General features: G+C 41.1%; 1 protein-coding gene across 2 annotated transcripts in view; it reads right to left on the bottom strand.

Moving 5' to 3' along the window:
• TRIM37 (tripartite motif containing 37) overlaps positions 1 to 25,148 on the bottom strand; it is a 2,575,817-nt gene that overhangs the window by 928,676 nt on the left and 1,621,993 nt on the right. For both annotated transcript variants that reach the window (XM_044054277.1, XM_044054276.1), the window contains exon 18: positions 11,253 to 11,335. In XM_044054277.1, the coding sequence (XP_043910212.1) occupies positions 11,253 to 11,335 (83 nt within the window). The remainder of the gene's footprint in view (positions 1 to 11,252; positions 11,336 to 25,148) is intronic.

Below are 25,148 nucleotides of genomic sequence, written 5' to 3'. Positions count from 1 at the left end.
ATATAAACAGAAAATGATCTACTTCCATAATTGGCTTAGTTTCTGGTGTCATTCTAAGGGTATCCAGTTCTTGTCAACCTGGGACAACATGAGGGATAGACCACACTGCTTTGCCAGAGATGGTCTTCACCTGCCACCTCTAGGTTTCGGTTGCTGGCTAAGGCACGTGCCTCCCTCATAATGCCTTTTTTAGGCAAGGTCACAACAACAAAATTCCCGCTGTGAAAATATCAAACACAAAGAAAAGTACAGTTTTGTACCTACCATAAATGTAGATGTTCGAGTGCTAATACAGCTGCAGTCATAACAGATGGGTTCTCCTGCCGTCAGGCGGGTCCTCGGTCGGCCGAATTCCAAAGTCTAGGTCCGGCGTCGGTTGTCGTTGCTTCTTCCCTGACGTCAGTGTGCCAGGGGTATAAAAGAACCAGCCGACGCCATTTTCTTCAGTTTTTCCTGCCCCAGATGTCAGGTGCCCCCAGAAGGAAGGCAATACATAAATTTGTGTAATAAAGTAATGCAATATAATCAAAATACAGTAGCTGCAAGCAAATACACCATAAAAGAATACCCCAATCAGGTTGTATGAGGAGGTGTTAGCCAATAGGCCTGTCCCAAGAGGGGAAGGAGGGAGGGGAACCTGGACTGCAGCTGTATTATCACTCGGACATCTACATTTATGGTAGGTACAAAACTGTACTATGTTCATTGTGCATACAGCTGCAGTCATAACAGATGGGTAGAATCCCAAAGCTAAGAAAGGGGTGGTAGGCACTAGGTGGAATTAGGAGAAGCCAGAATGCCCTGCAAGACTGCAGTGGCAAAGCCTGCTCTAGTTTTGGAGTATAATGGTAGGTGGTAGTGCTTGGAGAAGGTATGCACAGAACTCCAAGTGGCTGCTTCCAAAATATCTTTGGTAAGAACTCCTCTGAGGAAAGCTGCAGAGGTAGCTGTGGCCCTTGTGGAGTGAGATCTGATGCCTGCAGGTACAGTTTTACCATGAAAAGAGTAACAAAAGCGTATGCAGTGGGCCATCCATTTTGAGATTGTCTGTTTGGAAATTGGCTTCCCTTGAGCTCCTATAGCATAGGACACAAAGAGCTGTTCTGATTTTCTGAAAGGCTTTGTTCTGTCCAAATAATAACGCAGCTGTCTGTGGATGTCCAAGGAATGTAGTAGTCTCTCCCCTTTGTTTTGAGGATTAGGGTAAAAGGTAGGTAAGTGTATAGCCTGATTCAAAGCTACCCTGGATACCACCTATGGCATAAAGGATGGGTTGGTACGTAAGGAAACTCTGTCCTGATGGAAGATGATAAAAGGCTGCACAGCCATGAGGGCTTGTAGTTCCGATACCCTACGAGCTGAGGTGATAGCCAGAAGAAAAGCTGTTTTCCAGGACAAATATTGCAAATCTGTTGAGGCAGCTGGCTCAAAAGGAGGCAAGGTCAGCTTTTCTAGAATGAAATTGAGATCCCAAGCAGGTATTGGTTGTTTCCTTGGGGGTTTTATATTCTTAGCCCCTCTGAGGAACTGTCTTAAGAGGGGGTGAGAGAATAAAGGAGGATCAGTGTTGTATTCTGCAGAAATGGCTGAGGCATGGATTTTGATGGAGGAGAACGAAAGTCCACTGCTTAGCACCTCAGCTAGATACTGTAATATTTGAGGTAAATTCAGTTTTCCAGGATTCTGGCCCTTTTTCTCATTCCAGGCACAAAACCGTTTCCATTTTGCGGAGTAAGCTTTTCTAGTAGACGGCCTTCTGGCCTCCAAAATGACATCCTGCACCTCCTTGGAGAGTAGGGTCTGTTGTGATGTTAAGGAATCTTCCATGTGGCCAGATTGAGTGTTTTTAGCTGACTGTGAAGAGTTTTGAAGCTGTGCTGAGTCAGAAGAAGAGGCATTAGAGGTAGAGTCCATGGAGGGGAATGCGTCAGGCTCATCAGGAGTGGGTACCAGTGCTGTCTTGGCCAGTCTGGAGCAATGAGAATCATCTTTGGTCTGTCTGCTCTGGTTTTTAATAGAACTTTGGGCAGCAGAGGAAGAGGTGGAAAGGCATAAACTGTCATTGTTGTCCAACTGAAAGAGAGAGCGTCCACTCTCCAGGCCTGTGGATGAAAAGTCCTTGAGCAGAATTTTGTCAATTGGTGATTTTTGTGGGAGGCAAAGAGATCTATGTCTGGCCTTCCCCATGCTTGAATTATCTCTGTAAAACTTGAGGATGCAACTTCCATTCGTGTGGATCTGTCATATTTCTGCTTAGGTTGTCTGCCAGCATGTTTTCCTTGCCTGGCAAGTACTGTGCTTGAAGTTCGATTTGTAATTCCAGAGCCATGTTCCAAAGTGACATGGCCAGCCTGCATAGGGGGTATGAATGGGTTCCTCCCTGTTTGTTTATGTACCACATTACTGTGGTGTTGTCTGTCCTTATCAATAGTTGACCTGGATGCAGAAGATCTTTGAAAGCTATAATAGCATTTATTACTGCTAGCATTTCCTTTTGATTGATGTGAAGGTGCTTTTCTTTTTGGGACCATTTGCCCTGAATGCACCGATCTGTCATGTGCGCCCCCCAGGTGTAGTCCGAGGCGTCTGTTGTGATGACTTGATTTGCTTGAGGCTTGCAGAATGGGAGACCTGTGTTTGTTTGGCATGCTTGAGCCCACCACAGAAATTCCTTTTGAAGACATGGAATTAGTGGTATTATTGTTTCCAAGCTGTGGCTGTGTTGAGACCATAGGTTTTTCAGGTACCATTGTAGTTTCCTCATATGCAGCTTTGCAAATGGGATTAGTAGGATGCAAGATGCCATGAATCCCAGAGCCTGCAGGATTTTCCTTGCAGTCAGCCTGGTGAAATTTGCTAGTGTTCTGAAGTATTGAGTTAGTTGCCCCTGCTTCTCTGGTGTGAGGTAGGCCATCTGGGTGTTTGTGTCCAAGTTGGCACCCAGGAAAATTATTTTCTGAGAGGGTATTAGCCTTGATTTCTTTTTGTTGACTGTGTATCCCAGAGAATTCAACAACATTATTACAAAAGCCAGATGTTTCAGAAGTATGTGCTTGCTGTCCGCTTGGATCAGGCAGTCGTCCAAATATGGGTATATTTGTATCCCTTGAAGTCTGCAGTAGGCAATTATTGATGCCAGGCATTTCGTGAATACTCTGGGCGCAGTAGATAAGCCAAAGGGCAATGCAGAGAATTGATAATGGGTTGAACCTGCAAGAAATCTGAGGTATCTTCTGCAATTTTGTCTGATTGGGACATGCAGGTATGCCTCCTTGAGGTCCAATGTTACCAGCCAAGACTCCTTGCCCAGCATGGGAAGAAGCTGCTGTAATGTGAGCATCTTGAATTTTGGTACAGTAAAATGTGTTTAGGATGGATAGGTCCAAAATAGGTCTCCAATCTTTTCCCTTCCTTGGTACCAGGAATAGTCTGGAATAAAAACCTTGACCTTGTTCGTGAGTAGGTACCTCTTGAATAGCTTTCATGTCCATGAGATCTGAAATTTGTCTTTGTGCCTCTGTCCTTTGATTGTGTGGCAGGTTTGGCATGCCTCTCATTTTTGGAAGGGTGTGAAAATGGAATCTGTAGCCTCTGTTTATAATGTCCAGGATCCATTTGTCTTTTGTGACAATATGCCAATTTTTTAAAAATAATGCCAGTTTTCCGCCTAAGGGTTCTGCCATTTGAGCCTTGCTTGGCATGCAAAGGGGAAAGTCATTGGGCTTGCTTTCTGAATGGCTGCGAACTATCCTCGCCACCTCTTTGTGTAGGAGCTTGCCATTGTCTGCCTCTAAACGATCCATGAGGTTGCCCTCTGCCCCTCGGGCGCCTGTATCTACCTCTTTGGGGTCTGTCCGTGGCTGGAAAGGACCAATTTTTGGAAGGCCAATTTCTACTGAAACGTGGAGGTTGTACCTGTAGAAAATCTTTCACTGTTTGCATTGATTTAGCCTTTTCCTCCATTCTCTTTAATACCTCCTCAGCTTTAACACCAAATAATACATCCTTTTGCAGAGGGGCATCTAGTAATTTAGCTTTGACATGATCTGGTAATGTTTGCTCCTTGAGCCAGACATGTCTACGTATGACTGATCCTGTAACAGCAGCTCTACATGAGGCCTCTAGAGCATCAAAACCACATTGCAAGGTATGTTTACCCACTTGTTCTGCACTATGCATCAAATCCTGCAACTCCTTCCAGTCTGGTTGTTCAGGTTGTGACATTTTACTTCTTAACTGTGATAACAGAAACTGTTGGTACTTTAGCATATGGAACTGGCAGTTTAATGCCCTCATGGTTAAGGTGGCCAAGGTGTATACCTTTTTTCCCCACCTTTCTAAGGATCTGGAATCTCTCTCTGAAGGTAATGTGTTTTTAGCAGTGGAAGCCTTAATTCCCTTGAGACCCTGTGAGATAGTTTCTGGGTCAGCCGCATGGCTTTTGTATAAAAATTGGTGCGAGCCAGGAACCCGGTAGTACCTGTCAGGCTTGACTGGGGCTGGAGGTAAAGAATCCGGGTTAAGGCAGGCCTCCGAGTACACATCATCTAGTATGTCTAAGACAGGAGGTATAGCCAGAGGCCTGTGCTGAGGTAGCAAGAGAAAATCCCTAAGCCTTTTCTTGGAATCTGAGTACTCTTGGCCTTCCCAGTGGAAGTGTTCCCTTAAGGTATGCAAGGTTTCCCCAAATGAGTAATCCTCTGGGGGGGAGACAGAGGGAATGGACTCCTCAGCATCAGAATCTTCAAAAGGGGAGTAAGAATGTTCCTGTTCATCAGAGTGTTCTGAAATAATGGAGGCCTGGTCAGAGGAGGGGGATTTTTCCTCCACTCTGGGCCTTTTGTCCGGGGGGGGGTTGAGAACCCCTAATAAGAGTAATCAAATCCTCAGCCATTTTAAGCATCTGTTTTTTAGGCATGGGGCCTGGAGAAGGGCCCTGTGGAGCTTGTCTCTTAGGATGCATGGCTGCTTTAGACTTAGTGAAAGCTTTGACAGAAAAAGAAGAGGAAGGTCTGAAGACACCTTGAGAGGAGGCAGACCTGTCTATATTTTTAGATTCACCACCAAGAGTGGCTTCGGTATCTGTAGTCGGGGTGTGGGCCGAGGAGCCTGCGACCTCTGGCACAGAAGACACCGCCAATGAAGTGTCGTCGGTAGGCAGGGGCTGCGTAGGCACCTCGCTGAGAACCGGACCACCTGTAGTCGGCTTTGGCGTGGTGTCGGTAGAGGCCGCGGACCTCGTGTGTCGGTCCTTATCTTTGCGGTTTTTTAAGACAAAACTGGAGTCGGAGTATCCGACGACATAATATAGTTAAATTTTTTGCCAAAATAGTGCTGGGCGAACTCCGCCCGATGCTTAAGGGTGCGTTTGTTGAATGTAGCACAAAAACGACAGACCGAGACGTCGTGGTCTGGGCCTAAGCAAGGAATGCAGAAGGAATGAAAATCCTTATGCGGTATTTGCTTCCCACAAGAAATACAATTATTAACTTTGTCTGACATCGGTCTGAGGCAAGAAAAGTTTCCCCAATGGGGTACTTAGCTTTCAAGAAGACTTCGGTTGCAAAATTTTCGTAATTTCAGGAACTGGCCGACCGGCACTTGCGAACTGCTTCTGCTTCCGGCACCGCGCGGCAAGAAAGACTGAAGAAAATGGCGTTGGCTGGTTCTTTTATACCCCTGGCACACTGACGTGAGGGAAGAAGCGACGACAACCGACGCCAGACCTAGAATTTGGAATTCAGCCGACCGAGGACCCGCCTGACGGCAGGAGAACCCATCTGTTATGACTGCAGCTGTATGCACGATGAACATCTAAGGGTCATGCTGCTAAATGATAGGAGTTTAAATTCGAAAAAACTGCACTCTCTAGAAGCACTCCTCCTCTCTGGAAGATGTTGACGTCTGTGCAGTTGCAGAAACCTGCCACAAGGCTGCAGAAAGTACCTTGGCCTTGCAAGGCTACAATATCTTTCACACTTTCAGACCGCAAACTGAAGGTGCGAAAAACAAAGGAGGTGGAGTACCTGTCTTCATTAAAGATAATTACATCTCTAGACTGGTTAGACAAGAAAACTCTGTGGAGCTACTCCAAATCCAAATTACTGTGAGTAAGCACCCCCCCCCAGGTCATTATTAGTTACAGGTCCCCTTCCATGAATCAAGATGCCCAAACAACTTATTTAGACCTACTTGGGACAATTAAGGTACAACCCGACACATTAGTCATGGGTGACTTCAACTATGCCAACTATCCTTCCATTAACTGGGAAACTTATATGAGCCCAAAGTCACTCGCACAAAAGTTTCTGGACTTTGTTGATTCAAATGCCCAGGAACAAATAGTGCACCAACCCCACAAGGAGCTCCAATATTCTAGACCTGGTCCTCCCCAATATGAGTGACTGATGCAACGCCTCAAGTATAGGGCTTGCACTTGTTAAATCTGACATAACAGGTTCATAGATAGATTGGTACTAAGCTAACTGCCCTTGCGAGACATTTTAAACCTAGCCAATTATCCCTTGTGAGACTCAAACCCTGCACCTTGTGTTTGTAAGGCAAACACCTTAAGCATTAGGCCACCATCCCACCCTAAAGCAGTTATTTTTGAAGTAGCAATAGCACCAGAACTCCCCAAAGGAGAAGTCAGGTGAAAAACTTCACCAAAGCTAACTATACCCTCCTAAGGAAGGGTATAATTGAATTCCAAGATCCAGTTTCTACAGATGGCATTGACAGCTATACTAAGGTATACACTGACACCCTGCAAAAACATCTGCAAATATGTATAGACACAGCTGTACCGGACAGGATTAAAGATAGATACTCAAGAAAAAACAAACCATCCTAGTAAACATCTAGCATTAATAAATTACACAATAAGTGAAAGAAGCCGCTGTCTAAAAATACAAAAGTGAGACACCAGAACTGGGAGAGCAACTGCATCAGCCAAAACAAGCAAATAAGACAACTCATAAAATCTTCAAAGAGCAACTATGAGAAAAATTTAGTGACCATAGCCAAAGATAACCATAAGGCTTTCTTCAGCTACGTCTGCAACCTAAAAGGTAGGACTCAGATGTGTGCTGAATTAATTGTAGATGGCATCACACTGACCCTGCAGAAATTGCAAACCTGCTAGCAGACAAGTTTGGTGAAAATGTCATCCCTTATCCCCTCCCCCAAACATACCACAAACCACGTCTTCGTCAACTCCTCCTCCCTGCATCTCCAAAGAGCAATTCTTCAATGCTCTGTCCAAGGCTAAGAACACAGCCTCCATGGGACAAGATGGCATTCCGGGCTGTGTTCTTAATATTCTAAGACAAGAGCTAGCTACTCCATTAGACACTCTGTTCAATCACAGCTTGAGTACTGACTTTGTCCCCAATAAATGGAAAACAAAGACAGTTATCCCTCTCCACAAAGGTAGCTCAGCAACAAACCCGGGTAACTATAGACCCATAAGTTTAACCAGCCTCATCTGCAAGGCAATGGAATGAATCATCATGGACCTCATAAATAAGGATATAGGTGACCTCCAAACCCTGCATCTGTCCCAGTTCGGTTTTGTCAAGGGCAGGTAATGGCTGCTAAACCTGGTGGACTTCTTTGAGAATGTGACTAGAGCCATAGGTGAGGGCAAAGACGAGCACACAGCCTAGCTTGATTTAGCCAAGATCTATTATCCCACATTCAGGCATCATTTCCAAACTAACCCAGTTTAATATCACCCCCTGTGATGTCAGATGGGTTGCAAACTGGTTCACAGTCAAACTGGGGGACTTTACCTCTACCAGCAGACCTGTCACCAGTGGGGTCCCACAAGGGTCTGCGCTGGGACTACTCTTGTTTGGCATTTACTTCTCAGATGTCCAGGACAAAATGTAGGGGCTCAGGCTAACCAAGTTTGCAGATGACTGCAAATTAGTTGCTATCATTTAATCCCCTAGCGATGTCAGTGTACTTCAAAAGGGGTTCACACAGACCAATGACTGGTACCAAAGCCATGGCCTTAAATTAAATGCTAAAAAAATGCTTCATCATTCCTTTCAGTAAAAACAATGTCCCTGCTGATTAAAAAATAAACAATAATACCCCAAGTACCAATTCAGCAGTGAGAGACCTGGGAACACAAGTTGACTGTGACCTCAACTTTGATCACCATGTCTCTACTGCAGTGAGGAAGGCATTCTATGTCACTCACCTGATTAGCAAAGGCATCACCTCAAGAACAAAAGAGGTTATAACTGCTCTGTACTCTTCCTTCATCAGACCTATTACAGAATACAGTTTTCCCTTTGGTATTTACCGTACCAGACACCTGCAGCAACTTGAGACCTCAGAGATTTCAAACTAAGAAAATTCTGTCTCCAGCACATGTCTTATAGGGACAGACTGAAGTCACTGTCACTGTACTCAGTAGCGCATAGACTACTTAGAAGTGGCTTATGTCTGGTTTACACAGCTATCTCTGACCCAAATATAATGGAAATGCTGAAAATCCGTAAGTCAAATGGGACTAGAGTCATCTGTTCCAGAGACCTCAGTCTAGCTTGCGACATAAGTAAGACCTGCTGGTGAGACAGATACATCTCGCAGAGGTTGCTACTCCTCTGTAATAGGCTTCCAATCCATATCAAGCAGAGAACCTCCATGACTCTGTTTAAGCACAATCTGGACAACTGGATGGGAAATCGTAATTTCTGTCAGGAATTGCCCCGGCTTCTCTCCTGGACATGGTAGTCCTTGCTAGAAAACCTTGAGCTAGACAATAGCTCACACCTAGTATTATACTGGGATTGAACGGCTTGACTTGTAAAGACCCTCGGGTCAATAGCCTAGTAACATCTTATGAACCTATGAACCTAAATGATTTTCTGAGCTGTCATAAAGAATCGGAATTGCCTAGAAATAGTAAGATCTTGCTGAGTTTAATTCTGGTGGCTTCCAAAAAAGCAATTAATAGAAAATGGAAATCAAAGTCAAAACCAAACATACCAGAAGTGAATATAGTAACAGAGATAAAAGTACTAGAAGTGGGATCTTTAGTAAAAGGGTAGGAGCAAATTACATTAAAAAAATTAGAATTGTGGGAACAATGCATGGAGAATAATGTTTTGGAGTAGGAATGAGGTTTAAGGAAAGGCAGGAATTGAATGCATAATGTAATGTTTGATTGACAGTGACTGTATAGAAGACTATAGCTCATGCAGAATGCTTGTATCTGAAAACATGTCAATATGTTTTTTCATTTTTATAAATGTATGATTGCCTACGTCATAAGAGATAGTTCAATAAAGATTTCTTTTTTTTAAACAAAAGGACGGAATGTGGTTCCCCTACTCCAGAGTGAGAAAGAATCCTCTCCATAAACTCAAAAGCCAATGCAGAGGCCAGGTGATTAGAGAAGGACCACCTGGGATCTGAAGACCTGTAAGGAGTGCTGCCCACAGCCAAACACCTATTAGTATCAGAGACTAAGATCAGCACAGAGTAGTCTTAGGCTGAGGCACCAAGGGGCAGTGACATCTCAAAAAGAGTCAACCCTGGGCCACTGGCTCTGACCTCTCTACTCCTGAACAGCATTGTCTCTGAAAAAGACTTAGTCAAATGCATCAGGGTCGTCAATGGTGCTGAAGAGTGAAGTGTTTGGCACCAACAAGGGAAATTTTGTGGGCAAGAGTCAGATACATGGCCACCGGATCCAAGATTTGGATCAGCACAAGTGTGGGGTTGTCCATCTTTCTTTACTCTTGGGATTGTGATGGAAAGAATGATCCCCAAGTCAATCTGTGCCTTCAAAAAGGTCCATATCATCTTGTCCAAATCTACTTCTCTAATATTTCTAGATGATCTTACACACCCGAAGGAGGCTACCAAAGACGTCTTAAGCAATTGGCTACCACAATAGTGTCAACCACTGACCCCTTGCTCCAATCTGCCCTGTCCTTTGATGGGACCAAAATCTTATCAAACTTTTTAGGGATATGTTCCACCATGTCAGGTTCTTTCCATGACCTCTGAGACACAACGTCCATGAGATCATCTAGAGTGGGAACCAGCCAAAGTCCTAAATGTCCTAAATGTTGGCCTAGGATACAGTCAGATCTGACATCCTATGCTGAGCCCTAAAACAGGCAAACCAGATCTGAGGAGGTGATGGTTCCAGGGGAAAAAAAAGGTTGCAGCGCAACAGCAGGTACTGGAAATTGGTACTGATATGGATATGATATAGGACCTGCAATGGGACTTGTGGCCACCAAGGATAGGGACCAGTACAGTAATGATATCAGAGCCGATGAAACATGAGATATGGACAGGTGCCATTCTGACACCAGATCAGAGCACTGAACCAAGGGAAAAGAGGACCTGGGGGGGGGGGGTCTTCCATGCTAATTCTTCCAAAACTTTAGAATCTGAAGATTTCTTCCTATTTTGTATCCCTGCTTTTCTTTTTTGTGTACTTTTTTCTTTTCTATCCTAGTTGGGTTTCTTAGCAGACACAGACCCAGAGGTAGTGGGGCTAGATACAGAAGAAGTGGAAAGAAGCCCCATAAGATCCATCTTGGAGCACCTATCTGCTAAGGCCCTTGGCCCAAAAGAAGCACAGGCCTCATAGTTTCCAAGTGAGCAGCCCCTAAACAGTAAGCACACGTGTTCTGTGGGCCCTACAGGGGCAACTTGTGCCCACAGTCCACACACTTTTTGAAGCCAGAAGCCTTTTCAGACAAAGCTATGCAAAAAGAAAAATTCCAATCAACCAGAAAAAAGACAACAGCCTATTTACTAAAGGAGAGTAACAGAAGACAGTCCTAAATATAGAGCTCAATAAACCGTGTCTGTCATTCAGAGCAGTACACGAGATCTGGGAAGCCTAGATGCAGTGGTGCATTATAGACAGGAGTTTCAGCTTCGAACACAAAGTCCTAGTTGTCAGTCTTGGATCCAATTAGCTCTGACATTCCACATGTTAAGGCAGACACAGAAGACAAAATCAGCTCTAATATTTCACTTTCTCTTGCATCTATTCAAAAATATATAAACATTATAAGGGCATGTACATATACTGGTTCAACAAGTCAACATGAATTAATAAATATAAAGCAACTCAAAATGAAAATCATTTCCTATGATCAAGTCTACTTACAGTCATATCAGGATACCTAAATTTGCTTTGGCCCAAACAATGTAACTTCTAAAAACAATGGGACAATTTCTATATTTACTTTCAAGTAATGATGATGTACCTGCTGCTCCAGCTGCATCATCCAGCAACTCGCCTTCTTCCAACTCCAGGTTACTGCTATATTCAACATCATTCTCTCCTGACCTGAAAGCAACAGACAAGAGACCGTAATCACACACAATGGATTTCACACATACTTCAGTTCTATCACGATGATTACAATGGAAACCAATTAGGATATGGTAACACTGTGGAATGATACTGGCTACCAAACGGATGGCAAAATTATCATCATCAGTCTAAGCATGCCAAAATGTTCGTTATTTAGCTTTGATGACTGGGAAAAAGCAAAGTAAAAACATGGTATACAAAGTACATATTTTCAGGTGTAAAATAATAAGCCACAACAAAGCAAAAAGAAAAAAAAAATTCAACAGAACAAAATAGCAACACAGCAATTATAGTACTTAAATCTAGAGCTAAAGTAACATACCAAAGGGGAAAAGAAAAGCAAAACAAATTCTTTATAAAGCATACCTTTGGGAGAATGTTACAAAGTTAATCAAAACTGCAAATTATGAGACTGGCAGTAAGACCCTCAAAACAGCTAGACTCAAGCAAGAGCAGTCATTTTGCCTTATATCTGGAGCTCCTAAAGATCAGTACAAGGAAGTGTGAAAAACTCTAAACTTAGGTTAACGTTTCCACAGAAAAAGAACATAAAAGGGGGGAAAAAATCTTAATGACAGAAGATAGGACAGTGGGTCTGTACCAGCAGACCCTGAATTATAAGGCTGGGGAATTTATTAATCAGGTTAAATGGACTAAATCAAAACAGGTCATTTTCAGCCATAACCAAGTTAAATAAACATTAAAAAACAAAACATAAAAACAGTCAATACATCAAACTGTAAGCAAAGAGCTAACAATGGTTGTAAGAAAATTCCCTAACAAAGTTTCATAAATATAGATCATCATATTCATCTTGCTACAAGATGTTAAACAGAGGCTTGAAATATATGTCCTGGAAAATAATTTAAAAACAACTTGCTAAAATAACAGTGCACCATAGTTAAGGATAGAAAATAAGTGCCTGTAAAATAAGTTTCTGAGGGATCTTAAACAACAAAACAAAACAAAAAACAAAAAAATCAAGTAGTAACAATGGTACTCACTTTTGCAGCTTCCTGACTGAATCTGACTCTAATTTAGGACTATCTGCAGTTTCTTTGTATTATTTACAGAATAAGCTGTGACAACATATGACCTAATACCTTTTCTAATTAAAATACTAGCCTTTTCAGTTAAATGCAGGTAGCCTGAATAACAAATAGTCCACACTTGAAGCTTTCTTAACAACAGAACAGCCACATACAGCAGGCATTTCAAAGACACACGGATAAGGGATAATTCCTGTCCATCAGAGTCTTACATTTGTAATATTAACAGAAGTAATAACCCTAGATCGCACTTCTAGACAAGGGGGTGAAGGGCATGCGGCAAATGGAACTCAATACTTTTTTCAACATAATAGATTTTCTAAAGCTAATACTACAGGTAACAGGAGCCCAAAGTGGGTGCTGGATTAACAGGTGGCCACACCAAAATCTATGTAGGTATGGTTTACATTCCAACCCCCCCAACCCACTGATCCCTCTAATATAGCAGACTTGCAAAATATCCTTCTACAAATTTTCACAAAATCCTTTCCAACAACATGATCATTCTGGAAAACTTAAATATCAGTGCCTCTAGCCCTCCATCACTATTCAAACTAAACTCAATTGTTAGGTAATAATTTTGCTCATGACAAGATATTAACCAATATAAAGCACAGATGCCTCCAAATACAGGTCATTCCTAACAGTAGTAGTGATCATCTCTCCTTAGCCACCTAGGTCATTTAGGATAATGAAGAGCACCCACCACCAAACAGTAATAGGTAGGTCCTTCCCAGACCACAAGTTTCATACTCCTGTCTTATACCAAGACTGAACTGACTGGTCCCCAGTACACACCAGTCCTGATCCATCAGTAGCACTTCCACATACTGTATTTCAAGATGCACTACTTCCAGCCACCAGAAGAAGACTCAGGGCCAGCACTGCACTTCACTTACAAATGACCCAAAAATTAAGAAAAAGAGACCATGTTTGGAAAGAGTGGAAGCAGACCCCCCCAGATGACAGCCATATGCATCAAACTTTACTCTTGTTTAGAAAAAGAAACTAGGCTTGCAACAAATGGTGTTAAGCTAACTTTCTAAGCAAAAATAGGCCTCCTTAACTATTAAGCCTATTCTGGAAACACATTAAACAACTGACAGTGGACATTCCAGATCCTTCAAATGCCTCATTAGTGACCACCATCAAGGATAACAATTTTTGCTATGGATTAGCAGTAATTTTTTCTATCAACCATATAAAGAATAAAAAACATTTTTTTCAGTATCACCAGGTTCCTCTGTCACTTTTTGATTACAATGACATATTCCAACATTGTCCACTTGTATCATCTGCCTCTACCCTTTACAACTTTCAAATAACCATTAAGGAAACGAGATTGTTACTTCTTACGCTAAATGTATCAGGAACCATCCAAAACAGCCCCCGTGACCCCCAGATGATACCAGTCTGGAGCTATCGAAAGTCGAAGTGCCAAGGCAAAGGGATTGGTCCAAAAAAATGCTTCAAGATCCCCACACACACACACACACACACACACACACACACACACACACACACGGAGCCAGCATCAACCACTCTGGCATGGGGCTCACCCCTCTCATAGGATGGAGAAATAGAATAAGACAGGGACCGCAGAAGAGACGGGAAAAGGGAATACTCAGCCTCATTGGAATCTGGCCACAAACATCCTGGACTCTAGAATTCAAACCCAAACGGGGTTGGATAAGGAGAATGATAAGCTGGGGGGGGGGGTGGAGGCTCCCTTGGCTAGATAGGCAGGAGAACCCAGGAGCTCCAACTCTATCTGGGACTTGAGAAAACTCCTCATCATCCTGTCCATGTCTGAGGGCAGAAGACTCCTAGAAGATCTAGAGACAGAAGAGATGTGAGTGAGCTTAAATGGAGACCTTTCTGACCTACAGCCAGGCTCTGGGGAATGGATCAGATGTCTCAGAGCAGACAGTGGTCTCTGTCTGGAGGTGGAAGGGACTGCAGGCTCCTCCAAAATTATAATCGGATCTGATGATAATGTCAGCTCCAGATGACCTGTTTCTGACTGAAAGCTCCATGGCTCTTCCATCCGAAGACCTCGTATCCGATGCAGACTGGCCTGAGATTGGATCTGGGGACTTGGTATCGGACAGCCACAATTTCTTGGCGGGAACTGGCTGAGAAGAAGGGGTCTTCCTCTTCGGGTCAGAAGAGGAAGCCTTTGAGGAGGAATCAAAAGGACTCCCTTGCACCAGACCCTTTAGAAGTAACTTGCTGCAGTGCTCTGCTGAAGCCCTTGGGTTAAATGCGGCACAAAGATCGCACTCGACCTACAAATGAGCACCACCCAAGCAATAAACACACTCCTTGTGCGTATTGCAATAAGGCATTTTCTGACCGCACAAGGAGCGCTTTTTAAATCATGCAGGCATATCAGACATACTATAACTATTACTAAAGCTACAGCAACAAATAAAGCTCTGTTAGCTGAAAGAATGCACAAGGGCGCCAAAGCCCATACACACACACACACACACACACACACACACACACACAAAACTAACATAACTTAACTAACGGGAGGGGAGGTATCTACTCTATAAAAAGCTGTAAAACTAGACTACCCTATACTATAAACTTACAAAACTAAGAAAGATAACAATAAAAGTACAAAGCTTGTTACTTAACCAGCCACAGGAATACATATGCATGGCAAAGGAGATCTGGGAATCAGAGAGCAGCAGGGCATTATGGAAGAGGGAAGAGCCAGAGCCTTGGATCCATCTGTTGAATATTGCCAGCTCGGATCCAAGACCTTGTGGTAATGAATGAAGACATGGATCGGACATTAAAAGGATTGAGGAAAAACAGAAAATTTTTCTTTTTCTTTTTTTTTATTATGGAGTTAGAAGCTAAAGAATGTCCTCTAACTTAAATGGACATTGGAAAAGGAGAGGGAACAACACTCACACGGGCAAACAAAACATCCTCCAATTTAAATGGACATAAAAAAGGGTAAAAAATTGCTAAATTAGTTAATAGTGGAAAAACTAAGTAAAAATTACAAAGAATATATAAATAAACTTTCACTTAGCCCAGAGCTTCCTAGAGGGACCACATCTTTCACTGAGTGGCAAATGAGATCTAAGGGTTTAGGAACTGCATTATGGGTAAGGGAGAATGCCCACGAGCTTTGCTGAAGGCATCGAACTTTTGAAAAAGGCTGAGATGGATCGGATCCAACCCACAAGTGAGAATAAAGGTGAGACTGATAACATCACATCAAATGTTAGGTTGTTTGTGGAAAACCTCAGAAAGTAGCTTCTATTCCACAAGTAATTATTGTAGACAATGAAAGCAACACTATCCCTAACATCATTAAATATAAATACCTTGGACTCATTGTAGATCCTCATTTAACTCTTCACACACACACACACAAAAAGTAACACAAAGTACTTTCACAATTAAAACTATGCTAATGGGTTACCCACCTTCTCAGAGCTACTCCCCACACATACTTGAGATTCTACACTTGAGATCTTACTTTGCACTTCACAGTCAAGGTGTTTCCAAAAAGGAGTTGGTCAGTTCAAGCTTCCTAAGATGGATATCTTCATTGTTTTCCTTTCTTTTTTGATACCATAATCTACATCTATGAAATTGTTTACCACAGCAGTTTCAAGGTCTCCTGCACTAAGTTGCGAGTGAAAATTAATTCTTCTGCAAAAATTAGAAACTATTGACAAACTAATAATAGAGAAACTAAATTCTGCACAAAAAGAGACTACAGAAAATGGAGGACTGAACAGACTCGGGCAGAAAAGTAGATGAGCTCTCTGAGTAGCCCAAAGGAAAAATTTGTTCCATTTGCTCTTATAAAGTCTGCTGAAGATTATTTCTTGGAAGCCACCCTGGAAGGGAGATTTGGGTCCCCAACCATTAGTGGAACTGTAGAAATTATGTGATATCCAGATAAGGCCCATCGAGCCGATGAGTATGGATCTCGACAGTGGGATGTAGAGAGCAGGGATATCTGCCTGAGGTAAGGCCATATTAGAGGAAACGACAGTTATCACAGCCAAAATGGGATTAAGAAAACAACTGTTGCTCTGCACAGCTTTGCTTTCTGGATGAATTTCATAATTAGAGGAGTGGAGGAAAAGTGTAAAAAAAAACCAACAGCAACTGGTAGACTACAGTCTCCCATGGGAGAGCCCCTATGGGTGTACAATGGAAAGGAAGTTGCTGTATTTGTATTGTGGGGGACTGCAAACAGGATGCAACTAAGCCTTCCCCAGCAACAGAACAGGTCCCATGCTACCAGAGGATTGTGGGACAGCTGGTGCGGCATCAAGGCATATCTGATAAGCCTTTCTGCTAAGTTCTTGAACCATCCCAGTATATGCATTGCTATCGAAAAATATTGTATTGAGAACAACCATCACCACACACTCAAAGCCACGTGGCATACAAGGTATGATCTGGTGCCCTCTCTATTTATACACCATACCACAGCCATGCTGTCTGTGTTTACAGATATCACACCCTGGGGGAGAAAGTCCTGGAATGTTTGCAACACTAGGTGGACCACTCATCTCTAATATGGTGATGTGTAGATTGGTCTCCTGAGAAGACCAAATTCCTTGGACTTCAATGCCCCCTCTGCAGCAGCATCTATGGTGATCTTGGCTAAAGGAACAGAAGGGATGAATGTGTTGAGATTCCAGCTGTCCAGCCACCATCTCGGATGCATCCGGCATATGGATGTCAATCTGTGGGTTTTGTTCATGTTATCCTGTATTTCTGGCCACTGAAGAACTCTCACTTAATATTTTGCATGTGGTACTGAATATGCTGTTCCTGCTATCAAGCATAAGACCTTTATGGCTATCAAGATGATTGGAGGAAAGGAACATAAGAGAAAATTCACATGTTTGAATAGACAGAATTCAGTCATGATGGAGACTGGCTCATTATTAAAGAGTGGCCAGATGGCATCCTTTAACAGTAGAGTCTGAGCTGGTTCCAGCTGTAACTTATCCTGGTTTGTGGAGATTTCTAGGGACAGGCAAAGCTAGAGAAGATAGTTCCTTGCCTTGATGTGTAACTTCTTAGTTGAAAAGATGAGGAAACCAGTTGTCTAGGTATGAAAAATCCAGATTCCTCAGGTTGTTATGCAAGAAACTATCACTATCATGCACTTGGCAACTACCTTGGAGGGCTGTTGTGAGACCAAGCGGTAGGGCTGGAAACTGATAATGACTGGTTCCAAGATTTTGCTGTGCAAGTGTGTGTCCTTAAGATCAGACAAGCACATTTAATCACCTCCCAGAAGACAAGGAATCCTGGATTTCACTTTGACCATCTAAAATCTGTTTCTGACATATTGGTTTAGACTGCTGAGATCCAATATTGGCCTGATATCCTTAAACTTCTTGGGAACCAAAAAGAACCTTGAAGAAATTCTGGACCTTACTGGTCTGGTTGGACCTCTTGGATGGCTCTTTTGTGTATGAGGTTTGAGACCATTTCTTTTGCTGCCTTTTTTGACAGTGTAGGATGCCTAGGAAAGGAAGAGGAAGATGGTTTGGGAAAGTGGAAGATGGAGAAAGTAAAAGTCTCTGGATCCTATCCCCGAAGAATTTTCCCTATGTGAGGGGCCATCCATGTAACCTGATGTAGAAAGAAAAGACCTATGATTGCATCCAGTGTGGAGGAGTCAGGCAAGATTCTAAGGAGCTGTTCCGTTGCTTTGAAGGGACAGTAGAACCCTGATTCTGTGGAGCACCTCTGCCTCTGAGGTAGTCTCCCTTGAAGGTTCTTCAACATCTTCCATGGGAAGTTTATGTACTGAAATTAGTCAAAGGACTTTGTGGGACTTTTTGAATCATAAGTCCTTAGGACACTTGCTAGGGAGCTATGAAGTGTACTCCCACAACAGATAAGGTATTGCCCTCTAACCTACTTCTTCATGCTAGGGCCAAAAAGTGATGACCCATTAAAGGTAGAATTCATGAAGGACATACTGAAGTTCTCTGAACAGTTACAAAGCTGTAGTCAAGAATCGAGTCCCATGGTGATGTTTCTCCTGGCAGCTCTACTCATTCCACTAGCCACATTATGTAATAAGTGCATGGAACGGGGTCAATATATGAAGCATAGTGGACACCTGCACCTCCAACTAAGTGTCAGGTGTCACTGGTTGCTTAAGTTCACTGAAGATAGGTTTTGTTATATCACACTGCAGCCTTTTCATATGCATCAGGTAATTAAAGGCCCTTATAGCAAAGGTATCAGACATGCAAGGCGCTTCTACATTATATTCCCCACTCTGTAATATCTACTTGGGGTATGGATGGCTAAAGCTTCAGTCTATGGGCTACCTTTTGGTCACTACTGATGTATCCATAGAGTCAGCAAAGGAGCCCATGTTCCAATACTGCCTGCCCTGAGGAAGATGCAGTTATCCTGTCTGGCTTCCCGGGAATGCCCTCAAACATATCGGGCTCTTACCATGCCTTCCCACTACCAAGTCAATCTTGCAGTCAGCTCAGAAAACTACCCAATTAGTACAAGGGGCAGATCAAAAACCCTCCATCTGAATTGACTTGTTCAAAGGGGGGGGGGGTGTAAACAGGCCAAGTACCTCTCTTTCTCATTAATTCTACAATTTCCCCAATTTGGAGTCAAAAGTAGAGATTGTGAAGAGCCCTGCTCCTTGTCAAGATCTGAATCTTCTGTTAGGGATTCCACAGAGGAGCCCAAGTGCCTCCTTTTATACTTCCCCTTCCTTGACATCACAGTTTGGGAGTCTTCTGAGGAGAGAAGATGACTGGGATGACCCTGAGGGAAGACTTTTCTGAAGGCTTTTCAATGCTCTCCTGTCAGTGGAGTTCATGATTTCTGCCAAAAGCAGAAGACCGATGGAAACAAAAGAGGGGTGTGTCTCATTTATCAATCTTTTCAGTTTCTCAACTGCTGATGAAGTGCCTACAGGTATTAACTTAACTAGTAGTGACACAGAAAAGTTTACACTGGGAGCACTATCAGCTCCAAAACTCTCTGTGCTGATATTGGGCCAGAGAAAGAATAAGAGATAGAGAGTATGGGGTTTAGACCTGTCTGACCTAGACAGGGTGAGGTTAATGGAAACATATGCCAATCTGAGCTTTTAGAAATACCCCTACCATGCACCCCAAACCATGATGCATCAAGGGGCTCCTGACAGACCTCACCAAATAGAATGACATGGCGGATGCCAGTATGGACTCCATAAATCAAGGTAATTCCTTTTCTCCAAAGATAAGCTTCCCAATCTTTTCCTCAGGAAGGTTCCTGAATGATGACCACCTCTACAGTTGATTACTCCTTAGGAGAATGCAGCAAAGCAGCAGTGATTCTGTTGAGATTTCCAATGGAGGTGGCTTGGTGCCAGAGTCTTCGGACAGGGGAGGGAAGCTGATGTCCAGGTTTAGCTGTGAGTAAAGTGCTTTTTTTTTTTTTTTTGCTCTGGTTGGGGTGGAGGTTGTATGGATCTATCTGTAGTAAGCCAATGGCTTATTACAGTGAACTTTTTTCTTTTTTTTGCTCTTCAATGTAAAAGCAGGTGGAGTGGGTGGATCTAGCTAGCGAATGGATTAATACAGTCAAGTGTTTTTTTTTTTTTGGTGCTCTTCACTTCAACAGCTAAAGGTATGGGGCACTGGTACATGGTACCAATACAGGAAGCTGGTCGAGTCAACTACACTTATGCTCAAGTATCCTGCCCTTATGGAAATGTACTCTCCTGACCTTGTGTGCCTAAGATCCTGATGTTAAACATTTTTTTTATTTTTCTGTATTCAATTTCCCTTTCAAAACTTCTGACATTCCTTGCACATTTTTTTTTGACTGAAGAGATCTCTCCATTTAGTTTTACATAGAGACTTTTATCCTTTTATATAGTCTGTTATTAATCCTCTGCACTTTGGTTTACATTTCAGTTTGGCAACATAATCAAGGAGTAATTTAACTTTTATAACCCCATGATCACTGTACATAAATAGTGGCAAAACTTGACAAAGTAACAGTCATTTCCTTAGGATCACAATGTCAAGTATATTCCGTCCCTAGATTTTTTTTTTTAATAATTTGAAGTAACTGCTGCGCCTGAACATAAGTTGTAAATAATTTCCTTATTAATATTGTTGAATCATTATAGACAGTCTGTTTCCAGTCAAAAATCCTTCATTAAGTACACAGACAAGTGATCCAAGTAAAACAAAAATAACAGAATAATAGTTTCCTCACAAGCTTTCTAACTATACTTTTTATCAGACAAGGGAGTGGTTTATTGTGCTGCAAAACACAGTGTATTGGTATACATCTTAAATTCACATCCCTTCCCCCATCAGTGTGACATTCGAGCTGGCCCTGCCCTACACTTAGTAGCTGTCATAATATAACCCTTATGTATTTAAATTATGTGGCACATCTTATTTAACCAGATTATTAAGGCTGTGATTTTTCCAAGACAATATACTACGTCTGGAAATATAAAAACTTTAGACCATTTGGCAATTTAAAAATGTATATAAATAAATAAATATATGTATATATACATTTTGCATGCAAAAAAAACTCATTGTACAAATAATATTCTATTTCCGTAAACTATTGTTAACAAAGATCGCTTTCGTCCTTCTAGACTTCTTCAGGTCTGTGTACAAAACCTCTAAAAACTACCTACAAAAATCTTATTATATTAGCTAGAATACGATTCGTACAATGATTTTTTTTTTTGCATGCAAAATGTATATGTACATGTATTTATTTATACACATTTTTAGATTGCCAAATGGTCTAAGGTTTTTATATTTCCAGCCATGTAGTATACTGTCTTGAAATAATCACAGCCTTAATAATCTGGTTAAACAAGATGTGCCACATAATCTAAATACATACCGGTTATATTATTATGACAGCTACTAAGTAGGACAGAACCAGCTGGAATATCACACTGATGGGAGAAGGGATGTGAATTTAAGATGTATACCAATCCACTGTGTTTTACAGCACAATAAACCACTCCCTTGCCTGATAAAAAGTACATATATATATATATATATATATATATATATATATATATATATATATATATATATATATATATTTATATATAGTAAGAAAGCTTGTGAGGAAACTATTATTGTTATTTTTGTTTTACTTGGATTGCTTGTCTGTGTACTTAAAGGATTTTCAACTGGAAACAGACTGTCTACCCTGCTTGGATTACTTATGAATACTTAGTAATTCTGTATATTTTTTCAAATTATATATTTTTTATTATTTTTTGACACTGAACGAGTTTAAGTTCACTACTTCTACTGATCTGATTAATATATAGTGATTAACTATTTATATATATATATATATATATATATATATATATATATAATCTTCCATACTAAGAAATCTATTAATCCACTCGCACTCACAATTATCCAATAACTACAAGTAAACAAAAGCCTTTTAACAGAAGCTCCACAGGCTACGATAAGGAAGGCAGGATAGGAAAAAAACGTTAAAACAACCCAAGGGGGAAAAAATCTAATCTATAAATGCAAAATGACAATGTTTTAAGAAAAGGGTGATTAGAAAAACTAACTGTACATTTCAAAGAAGAAAGATGCACTTACCTCAAAAGCCAGTGAGGACTTCTCTTGACACCGTCAAATATCATCTTTTTTTTTTTTTTTTTTTTTTTTTTATATAAACACCTTTATTGAATTTATCACCTGCGACACAGGCAAAAGTACATTCATATAAAAGTAATCAAACTATACAAACATAACATTATATTTCTCATATACTACTATACTTCATATAACGTAAGCAATATTAGATAAATTATTCAATTCCTGCCTTTCTCATTCAAACATTACATAGCTTATTTAAGTCCTGCTGCCTTTTAGACCTCATTTCTCCCTTGTATGTATTGTTCCCACAATTCCCATTTTTTCCTATGTAGTTTGCTCCTACCCTTTTCTAAAGATCTCAATTCCTGTTGTTTTATCTCTGTTACTATATTCACTACCTCCAGTATAGCTGGTTTAGATTTTGATTTCCATTTTCTAGTAATTGCATTTTTGGCAGCCACCATTATTAGACACAGCAAGGCCTTACCATGTTCTAGGCAATTCCGATTCTGAATCATAGCTCAGAAAAATCATCTCCTTCATCAGACCAATCTGCCCACCTAGGATCTCTGACACTGCATCCCCCACAGGGAATCCTTAAAGTCTGCCAACTCACCGCACTCCCAGAAAATATGTTCCCAATTACCTTTTTCTTCCCCTTCACACCTCCAACACTTAGTCAGCCCAAGGAAAAATTCCCTTGAGTCTACTTGGGGTATAAAAATATCTATGTAAACATTTCCAAGCAAAAATTCTAAATCTTTTAGATTCTGTTGCATATCTGAGAGAGACATATCCTCCCACTGTTTCTTTGTGAATTGCTTATCCAATCTCTCTTCCCAATCCTTTCTAACCTCCTCTGATTGATTCTTATAGTTATCATGCAATGTTTTATATGCTCTACTAATTATTCCTTTTTTAATGATAGATTCGTTTCTAGAGTCTATTAAAATCTCTACCAGTGCAGGTCTTTCATTTAGGACCCCCTATTTCTTTCTCTTTGCCTATAGTCTGATATCAATCCGTGACATGGAAGGGAATCTCTAACCTGTAGTACAAATACATTTTTGGCATTTTCCCATTCTACCATCTTTCCTTCTCTAGTTATTTGCTTCCAATACATTGGTTCCTTCACCAGTTTTCGCCAATAAATTCCGGCCTCCTCTTGCCTACTGTCTGTATCCCTAATTGCAGTCATCCCTATCAGCAGAATCTCCCTTCTCCATTCCTGTGTTGGTTTAGTTCTTAGAATACTTTCTGCTGCTTTATGAATATAATATTCTGCAAGATTATTGTAATTCTCCTTAAAGGCCTGCATCCAAAATCTTGGTCTCTCCTCCTTTCCTGAGCTTCCACTGTGTTTCATCATCATCCCTTTCCACTTTGAATTATACTTTTCCACTTGTGCTATGTATAGGAGTCTTAACTGTGTATGCTCTGAAATACCCCTTTGAATTGGGCAATCCCAATACACTATGTTCTGAAGAATCAGCTTATCCCACTTGACTCTTGCCGTCTTCCTCTTCCAGATAAAGTCCTTCAGCTCTTTATTAACTGCTACCCACAACTTCTCCTCTAGTTGACAAAAATATACCTGACTTGGGTATAACAATAAAGGGACTACAAACATTTTAACTGCTTGTATCTTACTATCAATACCGATATAACAAACCTTCCATTTTCTCAGTTTTTATATTATCTTTTGTTTAGTCTCTTCCCACATATCCTTAGCTGCCACACTAGAATAATTTTTAATCCATACTACTAAATATTTCCTTTTATCATGTCCCCATAAATATGGGTACTCCTCAACAAGTTCGTGTGTGGGTACACAAATTACCACTGTTGCCTTTGTTTTAGCTTAATTAATTTTGTATCTTGAAAAGATCACCATCTATCTCAAAATGTTCCACAACACTGTAATGTATTTTTCTGATTTTGTCAGGTACAAAATAATATCATCTGCAAATAAAGCAATCTTTTCTTGATTACCATACCAATTATATCCTTGACTTTCTGAGTTCCTTATTTTCCTTGCCAATGGTTCTAAATATAATGCAAATAATAAAGGGGAAAGAGGACACCCCTGCCTGGTTCCTCTGCTCAAGCAGAAATTATCAGAGAGGACCCCACCCACTTAAATTTTCGCCACTGATCCCTCATGTGTTCGCCTAATCAACCTTATATTTTTTTCTGGAAATGCAAATGCTTCCATTGCCCTGCTCATAAAGTCCCAGCTTACTCTGTCAAATGCATTCACTGCATCAAGACCCACCAACAACAATGGCAGTTTTTTACATTCTGCTTCCCTCTGGATCATCAATATTCTGTTAAGGCTGTCAAATGTTTGCCTGCCCTCCACAAAACCAAACTGATCCATATCTATCAGTTTTGGCATAACTTTTGCCATTCTTATAGCCATTACAGATACGAACACTTTATAATCATGGTTTAGTATTGAAATGTGCCTGTATGAAGCTAAATCTGATGGATCCTTACCCTCTTTAGGCATTACAGCTACCACTGCTTTCTTCCAGGATGGTGGTACTACTCCTTCCTCTTAAGATACTGTTAAACACAACCTTTCAGATCATTATCAGTTTTTTCCTCCTAGCTTCCAAACTTCCACAGGAATACTATCTATTCCTGGGGGACTTTCCTGTAGATTGGTTATATATCACAATTTTTCTTTCATCTCCTCCTACCTTAACTGTTTGTAATTGAGTCTCATCTACCTCTAACCTTGGCATGTTTAATTCTTCATAAACACTTCCATTTGTATCTTTTCATGATTATCATATTTTTCTGCTTTATAGAGACTGTTATAGAATTTCAGAAATATTTCTAATACCTCTACAGGATCTCTTCTTACCTTCTTTGTTATGTGCTCCCTAAGTTTGGCGACAGTCTTTTCGACTTTCTGTTGCCAAATTTGTGCCAAAAAATTTATGCTCTAGTGTTATCAAAAAACAGTTGCTTAACAGTAATCTTTCTAAGCTTGTGCATATTACCAAGTAATCTCTTATTTTCTGCCTAGCATTCTGCAGTTGATCCTCTTCTTTTTCTGTGAGATTCTCCCTGTTCTGCAATACTTTCACA

Source organism: Protopterus annectens, chromosome 13.part0 (genome assembly GCF_019279795.1).
Source record: "Protopterus annectens isolate FY-2018-M chromosome 13.part0, PAN1.0, whole genome shotgun sequence".
NCBI lineage: Eukaryota > Metazoa > Chordata > Ceratodontiformes > Protopteridae > Protopterus > Protopterus annectens.
Note: the sequence above shows the minus strand (reverse complement) of the source record. Positions and strands in the feature narration are given on the sequence as shown.